Source organism: Scyliorhinus torazame, chromosome 1 (genome assembly GCF_047496885.1).
Source record: "Scyliorhinus torazame isolate Kashiwa2021f chromosome 1, sScyTor2.1, whole genome shotgun sequence".
Classification (NCBI taxonomy): Eukaryota; Metazoa; Chordata; class Chondrichthyes; order Carcharhiniformes; family Scyliorhinidae; genus Scyliorhinus; species Scyliorhinus torazame.
In genome coordinates this window covers 376,667,294-376,688,160 of record NC_092707.1, presented here as the reverse complement: position 1 = coordinate 376,688,160, position 20,867 = coordinate 376,667,294, and the positions used below count along the sequence as shown (strand labels likewise).

At 51.8% G+C, this 20,867-nt stretch overlaps 1 protein-coding gene across 3 annotated transcripts in view; it reads right to left on the bottom strand.

The window, feature by feature from the left end:
• The window catches only part of mtr (5-methyltetrahydrofolate-homocysteine methyltransferase), a 216,812-nt gene that overhangs the window by 8,519 nt on the left and 187,426 nt on the right, over positions 1-20,867 (bottom strand). For all 3 annotated transcript variants that reach the window (XM_072511770.1, XM_072511767.1, XM_072511768.1), the window contains 3 exons: positions 8,923-9,123; positions 5,128-5,320; positions 4,672-4,784 (listed from right to left, as the gene is read on the bottom strand). In XM_072511770.1, the coding sequence (XP_072367871.1) occupies positions 4,672-4,784; positions 5,128-5,320; positions 8,923-9,123 (507 nt within the window). The remainder of the gene's footprint in view (positions 1-4,671; positions 4,785-5,127; positions 5,321-8,922; positions 9,124-20,867) is intronic.

Genomic DNA, 20,867 nt, shown 5'->3' with positions numbered 1-20,867 from the left:
AGATGCAAAAAACAGGGGGGTGGCCATACTAGTGGGGAAGCGGGTAATGTTTGAGGCAAAGACTACAGTGGCGGATAGTGGGGGCAGATACGTGATGGTGAGTGGCAAACTGCAAGGGGAGGCGGTGGTATTAGTGAACGTGTATGCACCGAACAGGGATGATGCCAATTTTATGAGGCGTATGTTAGGACGAATCCCGGACCTAGAAGTGGGGAAGTTGGTAATGGGTGGAGACTTTAATACGGTGCTGGACCCAGGGCTGAACAGATCGAGGTCCAGGACCGGAAGGAGGCCGGCTGCAGCTAGGGTGCTTAAGGATCTTATGGAGCAGATGGGAGGAGTAGATCCCTGGAGATTTAGTACACCTAGGAGCAAGGAGTTTTCGTTTTTCTCCTATGTACACAAAGTATTTTCACGAATAGATTTTTTTGATTTGGGAAGGGCACTGATCCCAAAGGTGACGGGGACGGAGTATACGGCTATAGCCATCTCGGATCATGCTCCACACTGGGTGGACCTGGAGATAGGGGAAGAAAAACAATAGCTTCCACCCTGGAGAATGGACATGGGATTATTGGCAGATGAGGGGGTGTGTTTAAGGGTGAGGGGGTGTATTGAAAGGTACTTGGAACTTAATGATAATGGGGAGGTACAGGTGGGAGTGGTCTGGGAGGCACTGAAGGCAGTGGTTAGAGGGGAGCTGATATCTATTAGGGCACATAAAGGAAAGCAGGAGGGTAGGGAAAGGGAGCGGTTGTTGAAAGAACTTCGGAGGGTGGACAGACAATACGCGGAGGCACCGGAGGAGGGACTGTACAGGGAAAGGCAAAGGCTACATGTAGAATTTGACTTGTTGACTACGGGTAATGCAGAGGCACAATGGAGGAAGGCACAGGGTGTACAGTACGAATATGGGGAGAAGGCGAGTAGGTTGTTGGCCCACCAACTGAGGAAAAGGGGAGCAGCGAGGGAGATAGGGGGGGTGAGAGATGAGGAGGGCGAGGTGGGGCGGGGAGCGGAGAGAGTGAACGGAGTGTTCAAGGCATTTTATGAAAGATTATATGAAGGGCAGCCCCCGGACGGGAAGGAGAGAACGATGTGCTTTCTGGATCAGCTGGAATTTCCTAAGGTGGAGGAGCAGGAGAGAGTGAGGCTGGGAGCACAGATTGAGACGGAGGAAGTAGTGAAAGGGATTGGGAGCATGCAGGCGGGGAAGGCCCCGGGACCAGACGGATTCCCAGTTGAATTCTATAAGAAATATTTGGACTTGCTGGCCCCGCTACTGATGAGAACCTTTAATGAGGCGAGGGAAAGGGGGCAGCTGCCCCCGACTATGTCAGAGGCAACGATATCGCTCCTCCTAAAGAAGGAAAAAGACCCGCTGCAATGCGGGTCATACAGGCCCATTTCCCTCCTAAATGTGGATGCTAAGATTCTGGCCAAGGTAATGGCAATGAGGATAGAGGATTGTGTCCCGGGGGTGGTCCATGAGGACCAAACTGGGTTTGTGAAGGGGAGACAGCTAAATACAAATATACGGAGGCTGCTAGGGGTAATGATGATGCCCCCACCAGAGGGGGAAGCGGAGATAGTGGTGGCGATGGATGCCGAGAAAGCATTTGATAGAGAGGAGTGGGATTATTTGTGGGAGGTGTTGAGGAGATTTGGCTTTGGGGACGGGTATATCAGGTGGGTACAGTTGCTGAATAGGGCCCCGATGGAGAGCGTGGTCACGAATGGACAGGGGTCTGACTATTTTCGGCTCCATAGAGGGACGAGGCAGGGATATCCTCTGTCCCAGTTATTGTTTGCACTGGCGATTGAACTCCTGGCCATAGCATTGAGGGGTTCCAGGAAGTGGAGGGGAGTACTCAGGGGGGAGAAGAACACCGGGTATCTCTGTATGTGGATGATTTGTTGCTATATGTGGCGGACCCGGCGGAGGGGATGCCAGAGATAATGCGGATACTTGGGGAGTTTGGGGATTTTTCAGGGTATAAACTGAACGTGGGGAAAAGTGAGTTATTTGTGGTGCATCCGGGGGAGCAGAGCAGAGAGATAGAGGATTTACCGTTGAGGAAGGTAACAAGGGATTTCCGGTACCTGGGGATCCAGATAGCCAAGAATTGGGGTACATTACATAGGCTTAATTTAACACGGTTGGTGGAACAGATGGAGGAGGATTTCAAGAGATGGGACATGGTGTCCTTGTCATTGGCAGGTAGGGTGCAGGCGGTTAAAATGGTGGTCCTCCCGAGATTCCTTTTTGTGTTCCAGTGCCTCCCGGTGGTGATCACCAAGGCTTTTTTCAAAAGAATTGAGAAGAGCATTATAAGTTTTGTGTGGGCTGGGAAGACCCCGAGAGTGAGGCGGGGATTCTTGCAGCGTAGTAGGGACAGGGGGGGGCTGGCACTACCGAGCCTAAGTGAGTACTACTGGGCCGCCAATGTTTCAATGGTGTGTAAGTGGATGGGAGAAGGGGAGGGAGCGGCGTGGAAGAGATTGGAGAGGGCGTCCTGCAGGGGGACTAGCCTGCAAGCAATGGTGACGGCGCCGTTGCCGTTCTCACCAAAGAAGTACACCACAAGCCCGGTGGTGGTGGCTACATTGAAGATTTGGGGGCAGTGGAGATGGCATAGGGGAGGGACGGAAGCTTCGGTGTGGTCCCCGATAAGAAACAATCATAGGTTCGTTCCGAGGAGAATGGATGGGGGATTTGGAGCATGGCAAAGAGCTGGGGTAGTACAACTAAGAGATCTATTTGTAGATGGGACGTTTGCGAGTCTGGGAGCGCTGACGGAGAAATATGGGTTGCCCCAAGGGAATGCATTTCGGTATATGCAATTGAGGGCTTTTGCGAGGCAACAGGTGAGGGAATTCCCGCAGCTCCCGATGCAGGAAGTGCAGGATAGAGTGATCTCAGAGACATGGGTGGGGGACGGTAAGGTGGCGGACATATACAGGGAGATGAGGGACGAGGGGGAGATCATGGTAGATGAGCTGAAAGGGAAATGGGAAGAAGAACTGGGGGAGGAGATTGAGGAGGGGCTGTGGGCTGATGCCCTACGTAGGGTAAACTCATCGTCCTCGTGTGCCAGGCTAAGCCTGATATAATTTAAGGTGCTACACAGGGCGCATATGACTGGAGCACGGCTTAGTAAATATTTTGGGGTAGAGGATAGGTGTGCGAGATGCTCGAGAGGCCCAGCGAATCACACCCACATGTTCTGGTCATGCCCGGCACTACAGGGGTTCTGGGTGGGGGTGGCAAAGGTGCTTTCAAAGGTGGTGGGGGTCCGGGTCGAACCAAGCTGGGGGTTGGCTATATTTGGGGTTGCAGAAGAGCCGGGAGTGCAGGAGGCGAGAGAGGCTGACGTGTTGGCCTTTGCATCCCTTGTAGCCCGGCGCAGGATATTGTTAATGTGGAAGGAAGCCAAACTCCCGGGTGTGGAGACCCGGATAAACGATATGGCAGGGTTTATAAAGTTAGAACGGATTAAGTTCGTGTTAAGGGGTTCGGCTCAGGGGTTCACCAGGCGGTGGCAACCGTTCGTTGACTACCTCACAGAAAGTTAGAGGGAATGGAAAAGAAGTAGACAACAGCAGCAACCCAGGGCTGGGGGGAGGAATCGGACGGACTCTCAGGGATGTTATTGTATATGTATAGGTATTTGGTATATGTAATTGTATATTGGATTGTTGGATTGTATTTTTGGAGAGTATTTATTTTGGACAAGGCGGTTGCCATTTAGTTTTGTTTTTTGTTTTTGTTTATATATTACTTATTTATTTGTTTAAAACTGGCCACGGTTATTTATATTGCTTTATTGTTGTGTAAAAGAAACACTACGTATTGTTATGTTTGGCCAAAAAACTTGAATAAAATATATATTTAAAAAAAAAAATACCCTCAGGAATGGGCAATAAATGCTGGCCCGGCCAGCGGCACCCACATCCCATGAACAAATTTTTAAAAAATTGAAAATTAACTGTTAACTGAAAAGTTAATTAATTGCGGCACAGGATCACAGTGGTTAGCACTGTTGCTTCACAGTGCCAGGGACCCGGGTTCGATTCCCGGCTTGGGTCACTGTCTGTGCGGAGTCTGCACGTTCTCCCAGTGGGTTTTCTCCGGGTGTTCTGTCCCGAAAGTTGAGCTTGTTAGGTGAACTGGACATTCTGAATTCTCCCTCTGTGTACCTGAACAGGCAACAAGGGGATTTTCACAGTAACTTCATTGCAGTGTTAATGTAAGCCTACTTGTGACATTAATAAAGATTATTCTTATTATCAAAAGCTGTTTTTTCCTTGGATGTTAACTGTGTGTTAAAGATGAAATTTGTTTTAATATAAAAGATCCCTTATTGTTTGTGGAATCACTCCTGGAGCGAAGTATCCTTTCCTCAGTTTACAAATTGAAAAATAGTTGAGGTCTCGTCCGGTTTCCTCACACATATATACATGGAGTCTGGTCTGGGTACTGTAACAAGTGGAAAAGGTTCAGCTGTATTTGTATAACTTTGATAAACAACTCCCCCCCCCCGGTCCCAAAACGTAGGAGGTGTTCCCAAGTTTGTGTGGTTTGCCCACCAATTTCTTCAGATTAAACAAATTTAGCTTGTTAATTGCACTATCTGGAACCATAAATTGCTTCATAAATTAACAACCAACCTGTTCCTGAGTAATTTTGCCAACAGCAAAATACATAGATTGTGGACTGGAAAAGTAAAGCCCCGAGACTGCAGCAGCTGGAGTCATAGCCAAGGATTCAGTCAACATAATTCCTGTGCAGAAAGTAAAGAAAAAACCTTTCACTCGGATGTCCACGAAGTGAAAAAATTAAATATTAAATCTTCACCATTTATTGAATCAAAAAATGAAAGTACACAGATATTCAGAAATAATTTAAGAACCCAATGTGGTTCCATTTCTCTGATCCAGTTAAGGATACAAAATTGGCTACCATGAATGAGCACTGCTCTAACCTTAGCTAAAGGTTCAATTTGAGGAAGCGGACATAAGCACAGCGTGAACAACTGATAACTGTTGTTCTGTTCTGACAATTCACAAACCCTCATATCAATTGCTGGTGCACAACATACCAATGAAGATGTGATAGGTTATTACCTGTATTCTCCTCAATACTGGCTAGTTTCCACATTGTTATTTTCTCAGAGTGATCGGGTTGGCTTGGGTAACCTGGAGCTGGACGAATTCCTGCGTATTTGATTCTGTGCATGTCGGTAGCTCCAAGGCTCTCATCAGGGGAGTAGCCCCAAAATTCCTTACGGACTCTTGCATGCATCTCTTCTGCTAAGGCCTTCAAAATGTTTTTTAAAAAAATTTAAAATCTCAAGAGACATATTTTACAGCACCCAAGCAGCAAACCAAACTGTTAGTCAGAAATTGATTAAATTGAATGGTAATTTCCTTACGCCTGTATTACATACAATACTGAGCAACCTGACTGCAGAACAAAGTCACAAACTCATAATAATAATAATCTTTATTAGGGTCGCAAGTAGGCTTACATTAACACTGCAATGAAGTTACTGTGAAAACCCCTTAGTTGCCACACTCCAGCACCTGTTCGGGTACACGGAGGGAGAATTCAGAATGTCCAATTCACCTAACAAGCCTCCTGCCATTTGTTCCTCCATCGGTCTGTAATATACACTTAAAGCCACATCACAGTTATTATTTGCACATCATTTGTAGCCACAGTATTTATATGGCTTGTCCAGTTTCGATTATGGGCAGTGGTAACCCCCAGGATTTTGATTGCGGGGTAATCATAGAATTTACAGTGCAGAAGGAGGCCATTCGGCCCATCGGGTCTGGACCTGTCCTTGGAAAGAGCACCCTACCCACGCCCACACTTCTACCCTATCCCCGTAACCCCACTTAACCTTTTTGGTCACACTAAGGGCAATTTAGCTTGGTCAATCCACCTAACCCGCACATCTTTGGACTGTGGGAGGAAACCGGAACATCCGGAGGAAACCCACCCACACACGGGGAGAACGTGCAGACTCCGCACAGCCTGTGACTCAAGCCGAGAATCGGACCTGGAACACTGAAGCAACTGTGCTAACCACTATGCTACCGTGCTGCCCCGTAATGTCATGGAATCTCAGGGAAGATTGTTAGATTCTCTCTTGTTGGAGATGGCCATTGCCCTGGTACTTGTGTGGCACATTTTTACATAGAATCCGGGGCGGCCCAGTGGTTAGCACTGCTGCCTCACGGTGTCGAGGACCTGTGTTCGATTCCAGCCTCAGGTCACTGTCCGTGTGGAGTTTGCACATTCTCCCCATGTCTGCGTGGGTCTCACCCCCACAAAACCAAAAAGATGAGCAAGGTAGGTAGATTGCCCACGCTAAATTGCCCCTTAACTGGGGAAAAGAAAAATTGGGGGCGCGATTCTCTGATCGCGGGACAGAGTGTCCGCGCCGTCGCATTTCACGACGGCGTGAAACGGGCGCGGGCACTAGCGATTCTGGTCCGTGCATGTGCAGTCAGGCCACGCTGACCCGTGAATGTGCGGGGGACTTCTTCAATGCGCCGGCCCCGACACAACATGGCGCGGGGGTTCAGGGGCCCATCGCGTAATAAAATAGGGCCGGGGCTGGAGAGGCCGGCCCGCCGATCGGTGGGCCCTGATCGCGGCCAGACCCCATCGGAGGCCACCCCCAGTGAAGAAGCGCCTCTCCCCCCACCCCGCCAGGCCACCCCCTGACCCTACACACAGAGTTCCCGCCGGCTGCGAGCAGGTGTGAACGGCACCAGCGGGACTCTGCCGGTTCCGCGCGGCCCATCAAGGCCGGAGAATTGGCGGTCCGGCCGCGGACAGTGAAGCGTGGCCAGTTCCACGCCAAACGCGTCAGCGCCGATTCTCCCATACGGCGCGGCTTGGGAGAATCCCGCCCTGGGTACGCTAAATTTCTAAAAAGAAAATAATCCATAGAATCCCCACAGTGCAGAAGGAGGCAATTTGGGACATCGAGTCTGCATTGACCCTCCAAATTAGGACTCTACCTAGGCCCACTCCCCCACCCTATCCCCGTAAACCTGCGCGTTGGTCATGGTCAATCCTCCTAACCTGCACATCTTTGGCCACTAAGGTGCAATTTAGCATGGCCAATCCATAAACCTGCACGTCTTTGGGCTGTGGGAGGAAACCGATCTCGAGGCGTAGATGTTCAGGGCTGCAGTGACCTTGACGGCCACTGGAGCGGGTATCCTCGTCCTCCACATGGTGCCAAGTTCGCGAGGACATGGCACAGATGCCGCACCGTCCCCTTGTTGAGGCGAAGCTTCCTGTGGTACACGCTTCCCATCATCTGTTTGAAAGACCAGCAGCACCTGTACATCTTGGGCCACTACCGGCCTCCCCCTCTGGGTCTGCCAGCAGCACCATAAGGGAATCTTACGCAGGGTCCAAGATATTGTCCATACCGTTTAATATCTGTAAGGAATTGGGAGAGGGACTGTCTTCCAGCCCAGTACTCTCCAGTTCTCCCTATTGCTCCCCAGCACATCCTGGCAATGCACCCCCAGCAGTAGTGGGTGCCCCTGCCCACCGGACCCCGCACCCTGAAGACCCAGACACCCGCACATAACGTTACCTGGACCGGGCACTGGTCCCCTCCCCAGTGCACACATCCACCCTCTGGTCGCTGAAATATCCCGTTGCTGGGTGTTTAGGAGTTGGCTGCTGCCGCAGTGTTCAGGCACAGTGCCCAGGCATCATGGTCTGATTGTGATGCTAGGCAATAACCCCCCACATGCTACATAGCACACCTACCCAGACGGTTCCACTTGGGATGTGGCTCACTTAACTACGCTTGTCATTTCCTAATTAGCAACAGCCTTAGAGGCCTCCACGGTCAGTGGGAGTTATGGGTGGTCAGTGGGGCAGGCGGGCAGGGGTTTCTCAAGGAACAGGACCACATGTCCAGGGATTGGCGCGGCAGACCCGTGGGCGCTAAGACACCCATCTCCCCCCATTTTACACTTTTGAAAATGAGCACTAATTGGCGCCCACTTGCTGGAGGGGGAGGTAATTAGTTCACGGTGGGGCTGTTAGATAGGGGGTTGCTCCCGTTAATTGTATGGAAGGGCGATGCGGTGGCACAGTGGTTAGCACTGCTGCCTCACAGCTCCGGTTCAAATTCGGCCTCTGGTAACTTCAGTGGAGTTTGCATGTTCTCCTCGTGTCTGCGTGGGTTTCCTCCGGGTGCTCCGCTTTCCTCCCACAGTCCAAAGATGTGCAAGTTAGGTGGATTGGCCATGCTAAATTGTCCCTTACTGCTCAAAGGTTAGGTGAGGTAATGGGTTTACGACGGATTGGGGCTAGGTAGGGTGCTCTATCAGTGTTGGTGCAGATTTGATGGGCCGAATAGCCTCCTTCTGCACTGTAGGGATTCTATTATTCCATGAGATTGGGTTTAAGTGGTGATTATTGGTTTCTCGCCATGCTACGGCGGGATCCTGATCTTGCCAACAGGGGTGGGTCGGTTAGATTGCAAACAGATCAGCGCCCAGCATGGTTCTCGATTTTGGCCTTTCCCTGATTTAACGGCCTCATGGTGCTCTTGCTTAAGTGCAATGTGGCCATTAAATTGCACCCTTCGTTTGAAAACTCTTTTTGCATTCGGGAATTCTCTTCTTGCACAGCACAAATTCAGATTTTACCCACACCCACCTTCAGTGGAATTTCTCTTACTCTTAGAGCCCGGGCAATTAGCTAGGGTCAAACCAGAGATTAAAAACTTTACAAAGTTTGTGATTTAACCTTTCAAGAAGAGAGGAAGGTAAATTCTTATTGTTGAAGTGACAACGCAACTATCAAATACAAATTATCCAATATGAAAATGTAAGTAGTTCTCATTAAACTTGTAAATTGAATTGCAGCCTCACTTCAGCTAGTCTGTCAGCCAAGGCTTTAACCATTATGCTGTTGTAGTCATCACCGTCTTCCTCATACTGTTTGCTCAGCAACTCAGCACCAAAGCACGACACTGCAAACACACCAATGTAATCTGGAACGCCAGAGTCATTAGGTGCTATGAAGTCGGAGATGCAGCAGTACCTTCCCGTACTATTCGTGTCCTTGTCCCCCTGAAAACATGAAAGTTGAAACAACTGCACTTATTGGCAATCTACAAAATCATATTGATGGCCCACATGGATATTTCTCTACAAGAAAGAACACAGCCCTATCTTCAACAATTATGACACTATACAAATTAATCATTTACAGAAGACATGATGCACTGAAAACTATGCATGCACCCATTACTGGAAGTAATGTGACACTAGCAATACAACATTCATGCAATTTACTCCACATTACTGTTTCATTAATGGAATAAAAAAAACAAAATCTTTTCTCTGTTTATCGCTTTCTACTTGCAAGTGTTCAGATGTTTGTTGAATTGCGATCACTATAAGACCTAGATATTCAGGATGACGATCACCCCGCGCCCACCAACCTGAGAGTTAGTGTGTGACCCATTATCGCTGACCCCAACAGGCTCGCTACTATTTCATGCTCGTTGAGCATTGATTGGCAGCAAGTGGGACTCCCTCCCACCCTTAGAGAGCTGTCAGCCAATCCCACAGCGCTGCAATGGCCAGAAGAGGTACTGCAGCGCTGTTCCCGAGCCCAAGTCCCAAGAATGCACTTCAGGGGATGGAGGGTAAGGGGATGCCCTGAGAGTGGGTGATCCTGACGTCGGGATAGGTGGGGGGGGCGTCCCAAATCTGAAGCGGGAAAAGGTACATAAGTGGCTACATAAGGTATGAAATGTCTGGTTTTCAAGTGTGTCTAATTTTGGCCCAAGTTTCATTTTCTACTTGAAAATCAATTCTGTGTACGAATTCAATCCCTCAGCTCACCACTTCATATTAGAAGAGTCTCCAATTTAAGAATCTATCAAATCTAAGATGAGAGTAATTAATGATCTCATAGTGAAAGCGTCCTTGGGAAGCTGTGACCATAATTTGATTAAATTTTATATTCAGTTTGAGGAAGAGAAGAATGGGTCTGAGTCTATGGGCCGGATTCTCCGCCTTCGGAATTCTCTGTTTTGCCGGCAGCCCGGGGGTTTCCCGACGGCGTGGGGCTGCCCCACAATGGGAAACCCCATTGACCAGCCGGCGAAACGGAGAATCCCGACGGCGTGTCGCAGGACGGAGAAACCTGCCCTATGTTTTTAAACTTAAATAAGAGCAATTATGAAGGCATGAAAGTAGAACTAGCTAAAGTGAATAGCAAATTAGGTTAAGGGAAAGGTCAATAGAGATGCAGTGGCCGACTTCCGACTATTTTAGACTGCACCGTGGGACGAGACAGGGGTGCCCCCTCTCCACACTGCTGTTTGCGCTAGCTATAGAGCCGTTGGCAATTGCTCTGAGGGCTTCAGAGGGTTGGAAGGGGCTGATTCGGGGGGGGGGGGGGGGGGGAGCATAGGGTTTCATTGTATGCAGATGACCTGCTTTTGTATGTTTCGGACCCTATGGCGGGGATGGACGGAATCATGGCGACCCTGGGGGAATTCGGCCGGTTTTCGGGGTACAAATTGAATATGACAAAAAGTGAAATGTTTGTAGTTCAGGAGAGGGGCCAAGGGGACCGGCTGAGGGAGCTGCCGTTCCGGGGACAGTTTCAGTTACCTGGGAATACAAGTGGCGCGGGACTGGGGTCAACTGCACAAGCTGAACCTGTCCCAGCTGGTAGATCAAATACGAGGGGAGTTTCGGAGTGGGATGCGCTCCCGCTGTCGTTAGCTGGGAGAGTACAGACAGTTAAAATAACGGTCCTCCCGAGGTTCTTATTCGTGTTCCAGTGTCTCCCTATTTTCATTCCACGTTTCTTTTTTAAGAGGGCAAGCAAGATCATTTTGGGCTTTGTATGGGCGGGCAAGTCCCCGCGAGTGAAGAGAGTGATGCTCGAGCGGAACCGGGGGGAAGGGGGGCTTGCACTGCCGAATTTCAGCAACTATTATTGGGCGGCTAACATAGCCATGATAAGGAAGTGGGTGGTGGTGGTGGTGGGGGGGGGGGTCGACTTGGGAGCAGGTGTAGGGGTACCAATCTGGGGGCGTTGGTGACGGCGCCTCTGCCGTTCCCGCCGGCGCACTTCTCCACCAGTCCTGTAGTGGTGGCGGCCTTTCGGATCTGGGGACAGTGGAGGAGACACGTGGGAGCAACAGGAGCATCGGTCTGGTCCCCGATATATGACAACCATTGGTTTGCCCCGGGGAGGTTGGATGGGGGTTTCGGGTATGGCGGAGGGTGGGGATTGAGCGGATGGGGGATTTGTCCTTGGAAGGGAGCTTCCCTAGCTTGAGGGCGCTGGAGAAAAAGTTTGGGTTGACGAGGGGGAATGAATTCCGGTATATTCAGGTGCGGGACTTTTTGCGCAGGCAGGTGCCATCTTTTCCACTCTTGACACTAAGGGGGATCCAAGATAGGGTAGTGTCTAGAGGATGGGTGGGGGAGGGAAGTGTCTCGGATATTTACAAGGAGCTCATGGGGGCGGAGGAGACGCAGACCGAGGAGCTGAGGCATAAATGGGAGGAGGAGTTGGGAGGGGAGATTGAGGAAGGCCTGTGGGCGGACGCGCTGAGCAGGGTTAATGGGATTGCAACATGTGCCAAGCTCAGCCTGATTCAATTTATGGTCGTCCACCGGGCCCACATGACAGGGTCCCGGATGAGCAGATTCTTCGGCGTAGAGGACAGGTGTGTAAAGTGTGTGAGAGGACAGGCAGACCATGTCCACATGTTTTGGGCTTGTCCAAAACTTAGGAGATACTGGCAGGGGTTTGAGGACGTCATGGCTAGAGTACTGAACACGAGGGTGGCAATGAGTCCAGAGGTGGCGATTTTTGGGGTTTCAGAGGCCCCGGAAATCCAGGGGGAGAAAGAGGCCGACATTTTGGCCTTTGCTTCCCTGGTAACCCGGAGACGGATACTTCTAGCCTGGAGGCAATCAAAGCCCCCGAAGTCGGAAGTCTGGCTGTCAGACATGGCGAGTTTCCTGGGCTTAGAGAAAATCAAGTTCGCCTTGAGGGTCGTTGTTAGGGTTCGCCCGAGGTGGCAACCATTCATTGACTTCGAATTAATCGTCAGCAGGGGGGGGGTTTAGGGGAATGTAGTATAGGGGGTCAATTAGGCAGATCTGGGTGGGACGGGATACGGCAATTGCACTATGTACTTTGTTTATTGTACAGTCCTTTTGTTTTCTCGTTCTGTAATTCTACTGTTTACAATGCCAAAAAATACCTCATTAAAATTGTTTATCAAAAAAAAAATAGAGATGCAGTGGCAGACAGTGAATGGGATATTTCAGAATAGAGACTTTTTCAAAAGTAAGAAAAAGTCCGAGGAATGGACCCACCATCCATGGTTTTTAAATTTTAAAAAAAAAATGTTTTTATTAAGAATTTTTCAATAACAATATTTTCCACCTTACAAACAACCCCTCCCCCCCCACCCGTAACAAAGAAAAGAAAAATAACTTGCATGGCAAGACATGAACATGGCAAGTCAATACAATACAGAACTTTGTACATTGGATTCCTCCCGTACATGTCAGTTTCCGGATCATTCATGTGTTTTCTTGCTCAAATGCCCCCCAATGAACCCCCCCCCCCCCCCCCCCCCCCCCCGGGTTGCTGTTGCTGCTGTCCGACCTTCATCTAACGCTCCACGAGATGGTCTAGGAACGGTTGCCACCGCCTGTAGAACCCCTGCGCAGACCCTCGCAAGGCAAACTTTATCCTTTCCAACTTGATAAACCCTGCCATATCATTTATCCAGGCCTCCATGCTGGGGGGCTTCGCCTCCTTCCACATTAGCAAGATCCTTCGCCGGGCTACTAGGGACGCAAAGGCCAGAATGCCGGCCTCTTTCGCCTCCTGCACTCCCAGCTCGTCCACTACTCCAAATAGTGCTAGCCCCCAGCTTGGCTTGACCCGGACTTTCACCACCTTAGATACCGTTCCCGCCACTCCCCTCCAGAACCCCTCCAGTGCCGGGCATGACCAAAACATATGGACATGGTTCGCCGGACTTCCTGAGCACCTCCCACATCTGTCCTCCACCCCAAAGAACCTGCTCAGCCTCGCCCCCGTCATAGGCGCTCTATGAACCATCTTAAATTGTATCAGGCTAAGCCTGGCACACGAGGAAGAGGAATTAACCCTACTTAGGGCATCAGACCATAGCCCCTCCTCAATCTCCTACCCCAACTCCTCCTCCCATTTACCCTTCAGCTCCTCTACCAAAGCCTCCCCCCTCTTCTTTCATCTCCTGGTATATCGCCGACACCTTGCCCTCTCTGACCCATACGCCCGAAATCACCCTATCTTGAATCCCGTGCTGGGAGTAGTGGAAATTCCCTCACCTGCCACCTCACAAACGTCCTCACTTGCATGTACCTGAAAGCGTTTCCCGGGGGTAGCCCAAACTTTTCCTCCAGCGCCCCTAAGCTCGCAAACATCCTGTCAATGAACAGGTCCCCCCATTCTTCTAATCCCTACCCGATGCCAGCTCTGAAATCCCCCGTCCATCCTTGCTGGGACAAACCGATGGTTGTCTCTGATCGGGGACCACACCGAGGCTCCCGTCGCACCCGTGCCGTCTCCACTGCTCCCAGATCTTTAGCGTTGCCGTCACCACCGGGCTCGTGGTATACCTTGTCGGCGAGAGCGGCAGCGGTGCCGTCACCAGCGCCCCCAGGCTCGTTCCTTTGCAGGACGCCATCTCCAACCTCTTCCACGCCGCCCCCTCTCCCTCCATCACCCACTTACGGATCATTGCCATGTTGGCTGCCCAATAATAACCACCCAGATTCGGCAATGCCAACCCTCCTCTATCTCTGCTACGCTCCAAGAACCCCCCCTCCTTACCCGCGGGGTCTTGCTCGCCCACACAAATCCCGTAATGCTCTTGCTTACCCTCTTAAAAAAGGCCTTAGTGATCACAATTGGGAGGCATTGGAATACAAAAAGAAATCTCGGGAGGACCACCATTTTGACCGACTGTACCCTATCCGCCAGCGAGAGTGGCAACATGTCCCACCTTTTAAAATCCTCCTCCATCTGTTCCACCAACCGCGTTAAATTAAATTTGTGCAGTGCCCCCCAGCTCCTAGCTACCTGAATCCCCAAGTATCGAAAGCTCCTTTCTGCCCTCCTCAACGGTAGGTCGTCAATCCCTCTTCCCTTGTCCCCCGGATGGATCACAAAGAGCTCACTCTTTCCCACATTGAGCTTACAGCCCGAAAAGTCTCCAAACACCCGTAGGATCTGCATTACCTCAACCATCCCCTCCACTGAATCCGTCACATACAGCAACAGGTCGTCTGCGTACAGCGACACTCGATGTTCCTCTCCCCCTCGAACCACCCCCTTCCATTTCCCAGACTCCCGTAACGCCATGGCCAAAGGTTCAATTGCTAATGCAAACAGCAGAGGGGACAGGGGGCACCCCTGCCTCGTCCCTTGATACAGCCGGAAATACTCCCACCCCCGCCGGTTCGTGACCACACTCGCCACCAGGGCTTTATACAGGAGCTTAACCCAACTGATAAACCCTCCCCCGAACCCAAACCTCCTCAACACTTCCCAGAGATACTCCCACTCTACCCGATCGAAGGCCTTCTCCGCGTTCATGACTGTCACTATCTCCGCTTCTCCCTCCACCAATGGCATCATTACCACATTTAAGAGCCTTCGCACATTAGTATTTAACTGCCTACCCTTTACGAATCCCGTCTGGTCCTCGTGAATCACCCCCGGGACACAGTCCTCAATCCTCATGGCCAACATTTTTGCCAGCAACTTAGCATCTACATTAAGGAGCGAGATCGGTCTATACGACCCACATTGCAGTGGGTCCTTATCCCGCTTCAAGATCAAAGAGATCGTCGCCTCCGACATTGTCAGGGGCAGGGTCCCCCCCCCTCCCTTGATTCACTGAAGATCCTTACCAGCAACGGGGCTAACAGGTCTACATACTTCCTGTAGAACTCCACTGGGAACCCATCCGGCCCCGGGGCCTTCCCTGCCTGCATGCTCCCCAGTCCTTTAACTAGCTCCTCAACCCAATCGGCGCCCCCCCAAACCAGCCACCTCCTGCACCTCCACCCTTGGGAACCTCAACTGATCCCAGAATCGCCACATCCCCTCTTTTCCCCCTGGGGGCTGGGACCCTATACAGTTCCTTGTAAAAGGCCTTAAAAGCCTCATTCACTTTCCCTGCACTCCGCACCGTAGTTCCCCTGCCATCTTTGACTCCACCTATTTCCCTCGCTGCCATCCTCTTACGGAGCTGGTGTGCCAGCATCCGGCTCGCCTTCTCCCCATATTCATATATCGCCCCCTGTGCCTTCCTCCACTGTGCCTCTGCCTTCCCTGTGGTCAACAGGTCGAACTCCGTCTGGAGATTTTGTCTCTCCCGGAGTAGTCCCTCATCAGGAGTCTTTGCATAGCTCCTGTCCACCCTTCAAATCTCCCCCACTAACCTCTCCCTTTCCCTGCCCTCTCTCTTCACCCTGTGAGCCCTGATGGAGATTAACTCTCCCCTGACCACCGCCTTCAGCACCTCCCATACTACTCCCACCTGCACCTCCACGTTGTCGTTAGCCTCCAGATACCTTTCAATACACCCCCGCACACTTCCTCGTCTGCCAGCAGTCCCACATCCAACCTCCACAACGGGCATTGGTCCCTCTCCTCCCCCAGCTCCAGCTCCACCCAGTGCGGGGCATGGTCTGAAATGGCTATGGCCGAATACTCCGTTCCCTCCACTTTCGGGATCAATGCCCTGCCCAGAACAAAAAAAATCTATCCGGGAGTAGGCCTTATGTACGTGGGAGAAAAAAGAAAATTCTCTGGCCAAAGGCCTGGCAAATCTCCACGGATCTACCCTCCCCATCTGATCCATAAACCCCCTAAGCACCTTGGCCGCAGCCGGCCTCTTCCCCGTCCTAGATCTCGAACGATCTAATGCTGGGTCCAGCACCGTGTTAAAATCCCCACCCATTATCAAACTCCCTACCTCCAGGTCCGGAATACGCCCCAACATCCGTTTCATGAATCCAGCATCGTCCCAGTTCGGGGCATATACATTCACCAGTACCACCTCCGTCCCCTGCAACCTACCACTCACCATCACGTATCGGCCTCCCTTGTTGCTACTATGTTCTTGGCCTCAAACGACACCCGCTTTCCCACCAGTATTGCCACCCCTCTATTCTTCGCATCCAGCCCCGAATGGAACACCTGTCCCACCCATCCCTACCTTAACCTGACCTGATCTGCCACCTTCAGATGTGTCTCCTGAAGCATGACCACGTCTGCCTTCAGTCCCTTTAGGTGTGCGAACACGCGGGCCCTCTTAACCGGCCCATTTAGGCCTCTCACATTCCACGTGATCAGCCGGATTGGGGGGTTACCTAACCCCCCCCCGACTAGCCATCTCCTATCTTAGGCCAGTCCCGTGCTCGCGCCTCCCGCACCCTCCAGTCCCCCAGGCGGGGAACCCCCGCCCCGACCACCTCTTCCATTTTCTGTTCCTCCTCGGACAGTGCAGCAGCAACCCTAGAATCCCCCCCCCCCCCCGCTAGATCCACATCGAGCTCCTTTGCTCCCCCCATATTACTTCCGTGAGTCAGCTGACTTCTGCTGACCCCGGCTTCCCGTTGATCTCCCCCGTGTGGGAGTCTCTCCTCCTCCTTACCTTCCTCCATCCGCCCCCCTCCCCCTTTTTGGCGCGGGAAAAAGCCTGCGCTTTCCTGAACCAGCCCCGCCTCCTGTGGCGCAGCTCCTGTTGCGGCCATTATCCCAGTTCCCTCATCCCCGAGTCTCACCTCCCTCCAGCACCGACACCCACATTCCCCATCATCATCATCTTGTCTACAGAAAAGAAAAAAGGAAATTTTAGGAATTTTAACCAGAACTCTACCCACATCCCCATCCATCATCCCATCCACAAAATATTCTTTACCCATATTTACAACCCCATATACAACCACATCCCCTCAGTTCGAGTCCAGTTTTTCCGTCTGAATAAAGGTCCAAGCCTCTTCTGGCGTTTCAAAATAATGGTGTCGGTCCTGATAAGTGACCCACAGTCGCGCAGGCTGCAGCATGCCGAACCTGACTTTTTTTATGCAGCACCGCCTTGGCCCGGTTGAAGCCAGCTCTCCTCTTTGCCACCTCCGCGCTCCAATCCTGGTATACTCGGATCACCGCATTCTCCCATCTACTGCTCCGCACCTTCTTGGCCCATCTCATCACACTTTCTTTGTCCGCGAAGCGATGGAACATTGCCACTATTGCCCTTGGCGGTTCATCAGATTTCGGTCTACTCACCAGAACCCGGTGAGCCCTTTCCAGCTCCAGGGGGGCTCGGAGAGGCCTCCGCACCCATCAGCGAATGGAGCATCGTACTCACGTACGCCCCGGCATCAGCTCCCTCCACTCCTTCGGGAAGACCCAGAATCCGGAGGTTCTTCCTCCTCGACCTGTTCTCCAGGACCTCAATTCTCTCGGCCCACCTCCTGTGCACCGCCTCGTGCTCCTCCATTTTTACCGCCAGGCCCAGGATCTCGTCCTCGTTGGTATTCACTTTATCATTCACCTCACGAAGCTCCACCGCCTGGGTCTTCTGGGTCTCCTTCAGCCCCTCGATCGCCAACAGCATTGGCGCCAGCACCTCCTTTTTCAGCTCCTCCACACATCGCTTGAGGAACTCCTGCTGGTCTGGCCCCCACGCTGCTCGCTCTCCGCCCTCCGCCATCTTGCCTTTTTCCCCTCGTTTTGGTCTCTGCTCCAGGGCCTCTTTCCTCGTCATTCCACCGCTGATCTCTGCCATATATTGTGAGGGGGGACCTCACTGCACCTTCCCACACGGGATTGATTAGAAAAAAGCTCCATTGGGGCTCCCCTGTAGAGCCCGAAAGTCCGTTGTCGCAGGAGCTGCCGAAACGTGCGGCTTAGCTCCGCATCGCCGCAACCGGAAGTCCCCCAACATCCATGGTTAACTAGAAAGGTTAAAGATAGTATCAAACTTGAAGAAAAAACATATAATTGCGCAAAGACAGATGGCAGGTCAGAAGACTGGACAGAATGCAAGGAACAGCAAAGGATGACTAAAAGATTAGTGAGAAAGGAAAAATTAAGAGTATGAGAGAAAGCTAGCCAGAAATAAACAGAACAAATAATCAGCCTTTTTATCAATATTTTAAAAACAAATAGTTAACAAAGTAGGTGTTGATCTTCCAGAAAGTGAGTCTGGAGAATTGATAATGGAAAACAAGGAGATGGCAGATGAATTGAACAAGTATTTTACATCAGACTTCACTAGAGGGTACAAGTAACATCCCAGGACCATCTAAAAACCAGGAAATGTAAGGGAGGGAGTGTGGTAGTCCGTGTAGAGTTATTACAGTACCTGGTAATGCTGGAACACCATTGGTAGATATTGTATGTTTCCTATTGGTCAAGCTGTGTGGTAGCTCCGCCCTGCAAGGCACGGTATAAGAGCCCGTGCCGCCCCAGCAGCCTTCATTCTGTACCTGAGCTGCTGGGGGAAACATCTAGCTTATTAAAGCCTTCAGTTGGACTACAACCTCGCTTTAGTGGTCGTTGATCATGCATCAATTTAATAAGCTAGATTTAAAAAGATGGAGCTCCAAATCAAGCCTGAGTGTCTGCAACTCAGCCCCCACGCGGCGAACTCAGCGGCAATCTTCAAGCACTGGCTGGCGTGTTTTAAAGGCTATCTCGGCACGGCCGAAAACACACCCACGGGAGAACAGAAAATGCAAGTCCTGCACTCGAGGGTGAGCCGGAAATTTACTCTCTCATCGAGGACACGGAAGACTTCGATGCAGAAATTGAGCTGCTAAAAGAACATTATATTCGCCCGGTAAACCAGGTCTATGCCCGACATCTGCTAGCAATGAGGCGACAAATCCCTGGGGAAATCGCTGGAAGAATTCTACCGTGCGCTCCTGGTGTTGGGGAGAAACTGTAGCTGCCCGCAAGTTTCGGCGAGCGACCACACAGAACTCTTGATCCGGGATGCTTTCGTGGCAGGTATGCTGTCCTCCCAAACCGCCAGCGATTGCTGGAAAAATACACCCTCGGCCTCAAGGAGGCATGGGCCTTTGCAGGCTCCCTGGATATGGCCTCCAGAAACACCCGCGCTTATGTTCCCGACCGCGCGGCAACCCCCTGGGCAGCGTGGAATCCTTCAACAGCCGCCCCCGAGACATCCCCAGCCCCCCACAAGCTTGTGCTGCAAGGCGGCCTGGCAACCCCGGTGGGCCCCGCTGCTACTTTTGCGGGCAGGCCAAACACCCCCAGCAGTGCTGCCCGGCCCGCGCATCCACCTGCAAGGGATGCAGTAAAAAGGGCCACTTCGTGGTGGTATGCCAGGCCCATGTGGTCGGCGCGGTCTCCGGCGGCGAATGCGGACCGCCACCGCAAACCTCTCCACGGTCCCTGTGCAGCCAGCGGGCGCCACCATCTTCCTACTCCAGGGCCGCGTGCGGCCCCTGGGTGCCGCCATCTTGTCCCGCGGACGCCACGTTCGATGGATGGGCGCCGCCATTTTGTGCACCCCCAGCCATGTGCGACCAATGGGAGCCGCCATCTTGGATGGACGCCCATGACCCCAGCTCGGCTGACCGCTCACCGCCCGAAGAGAACACTCACCTGCTGAGATTAGCCTCGGTGAACCTGGATCAGTCCCGGCTTCGAACACTCTCAACTGCTACAACAACAGTACTAATCAACGGGCACGAGATGTCCTGCTTAATCGTCCCTGGGAGCACGGAGAGCTTCATACACCCCGACACGGTAAGGCGCTGTTCTCTCCTCGTCCACCCCGTTCATCAAAAAATCTCCCTGGCCTCCGGTTCCCACTCAGTAGAGATAAAGGGGTTTTGTGTATCAAACCTCACAGTCCAGGGATGGGAGTTTAAAAATTACCGGCTCTACGTCCTTCCACCTCTACGCGGCCACACTCCTAGGTTTAGACTTCCAGTGTAATCTCCAAAGTCTAACTTTCAAATTAGGTGGCCCTATACCCCCCCTCACTGTCTGCAGCCTCGCGACCCTCAAGGTCAATCCGTCTTCCCTGTTTGCAAATCTCATCCTGGATTGCAAACCCGTCTCCACCAGGAGCAGTCGGTACAGTGCCCAGGATCGGATCTTTATTAGGTCAGAGGTCCAAAGGCTACTGAGGGAAGGAGTCATTGAAGCTAGCAACAGTCCCTGGAGAGCTCAAGTAGTGGTGGTAAAGACCGGGGAGAAGCATAGGATGGTCATCGACTACAGTCAGACCATCAACAGGTTTATGCAGCTGGACACGTACCCTCTCCCCCGCTTATCCGACCTGGTAAACATGATCACGCATTACAAGGTCTTCTCCACGGTGGATCTTAAGTCTGCCTACCAGCAGCTCCCCATCCGCACTAGTGACCGCATATACATTGCCTTCGAGGCAGATGGGCGGCTCTATCACTTCTTAAGGGTTCCCTTCGGTGTCACCAACGGGGTCTCGGTCTTCCAGCATGAGATGAGCCGAATGGTTGACCGGTACGGTTTACGGGCAACATTCCCGTATCTCGATAATGTCACCATCTGCAGCCACGGCCAGCAGGACCACGACACCAACCTCCGAAAATTCCTCCAGACCGCAAAGATCCTTAACCTTACATATAACAAGGATAAATGCATGCTTAGCACCAACTGCCTAGCCATCTTTGGCTACGTAGTGCGGAATGGAGTTATAGGCCCCGACCCTGAACACATGCGCCCCCTTATGGAGTTCCCCCTCCCT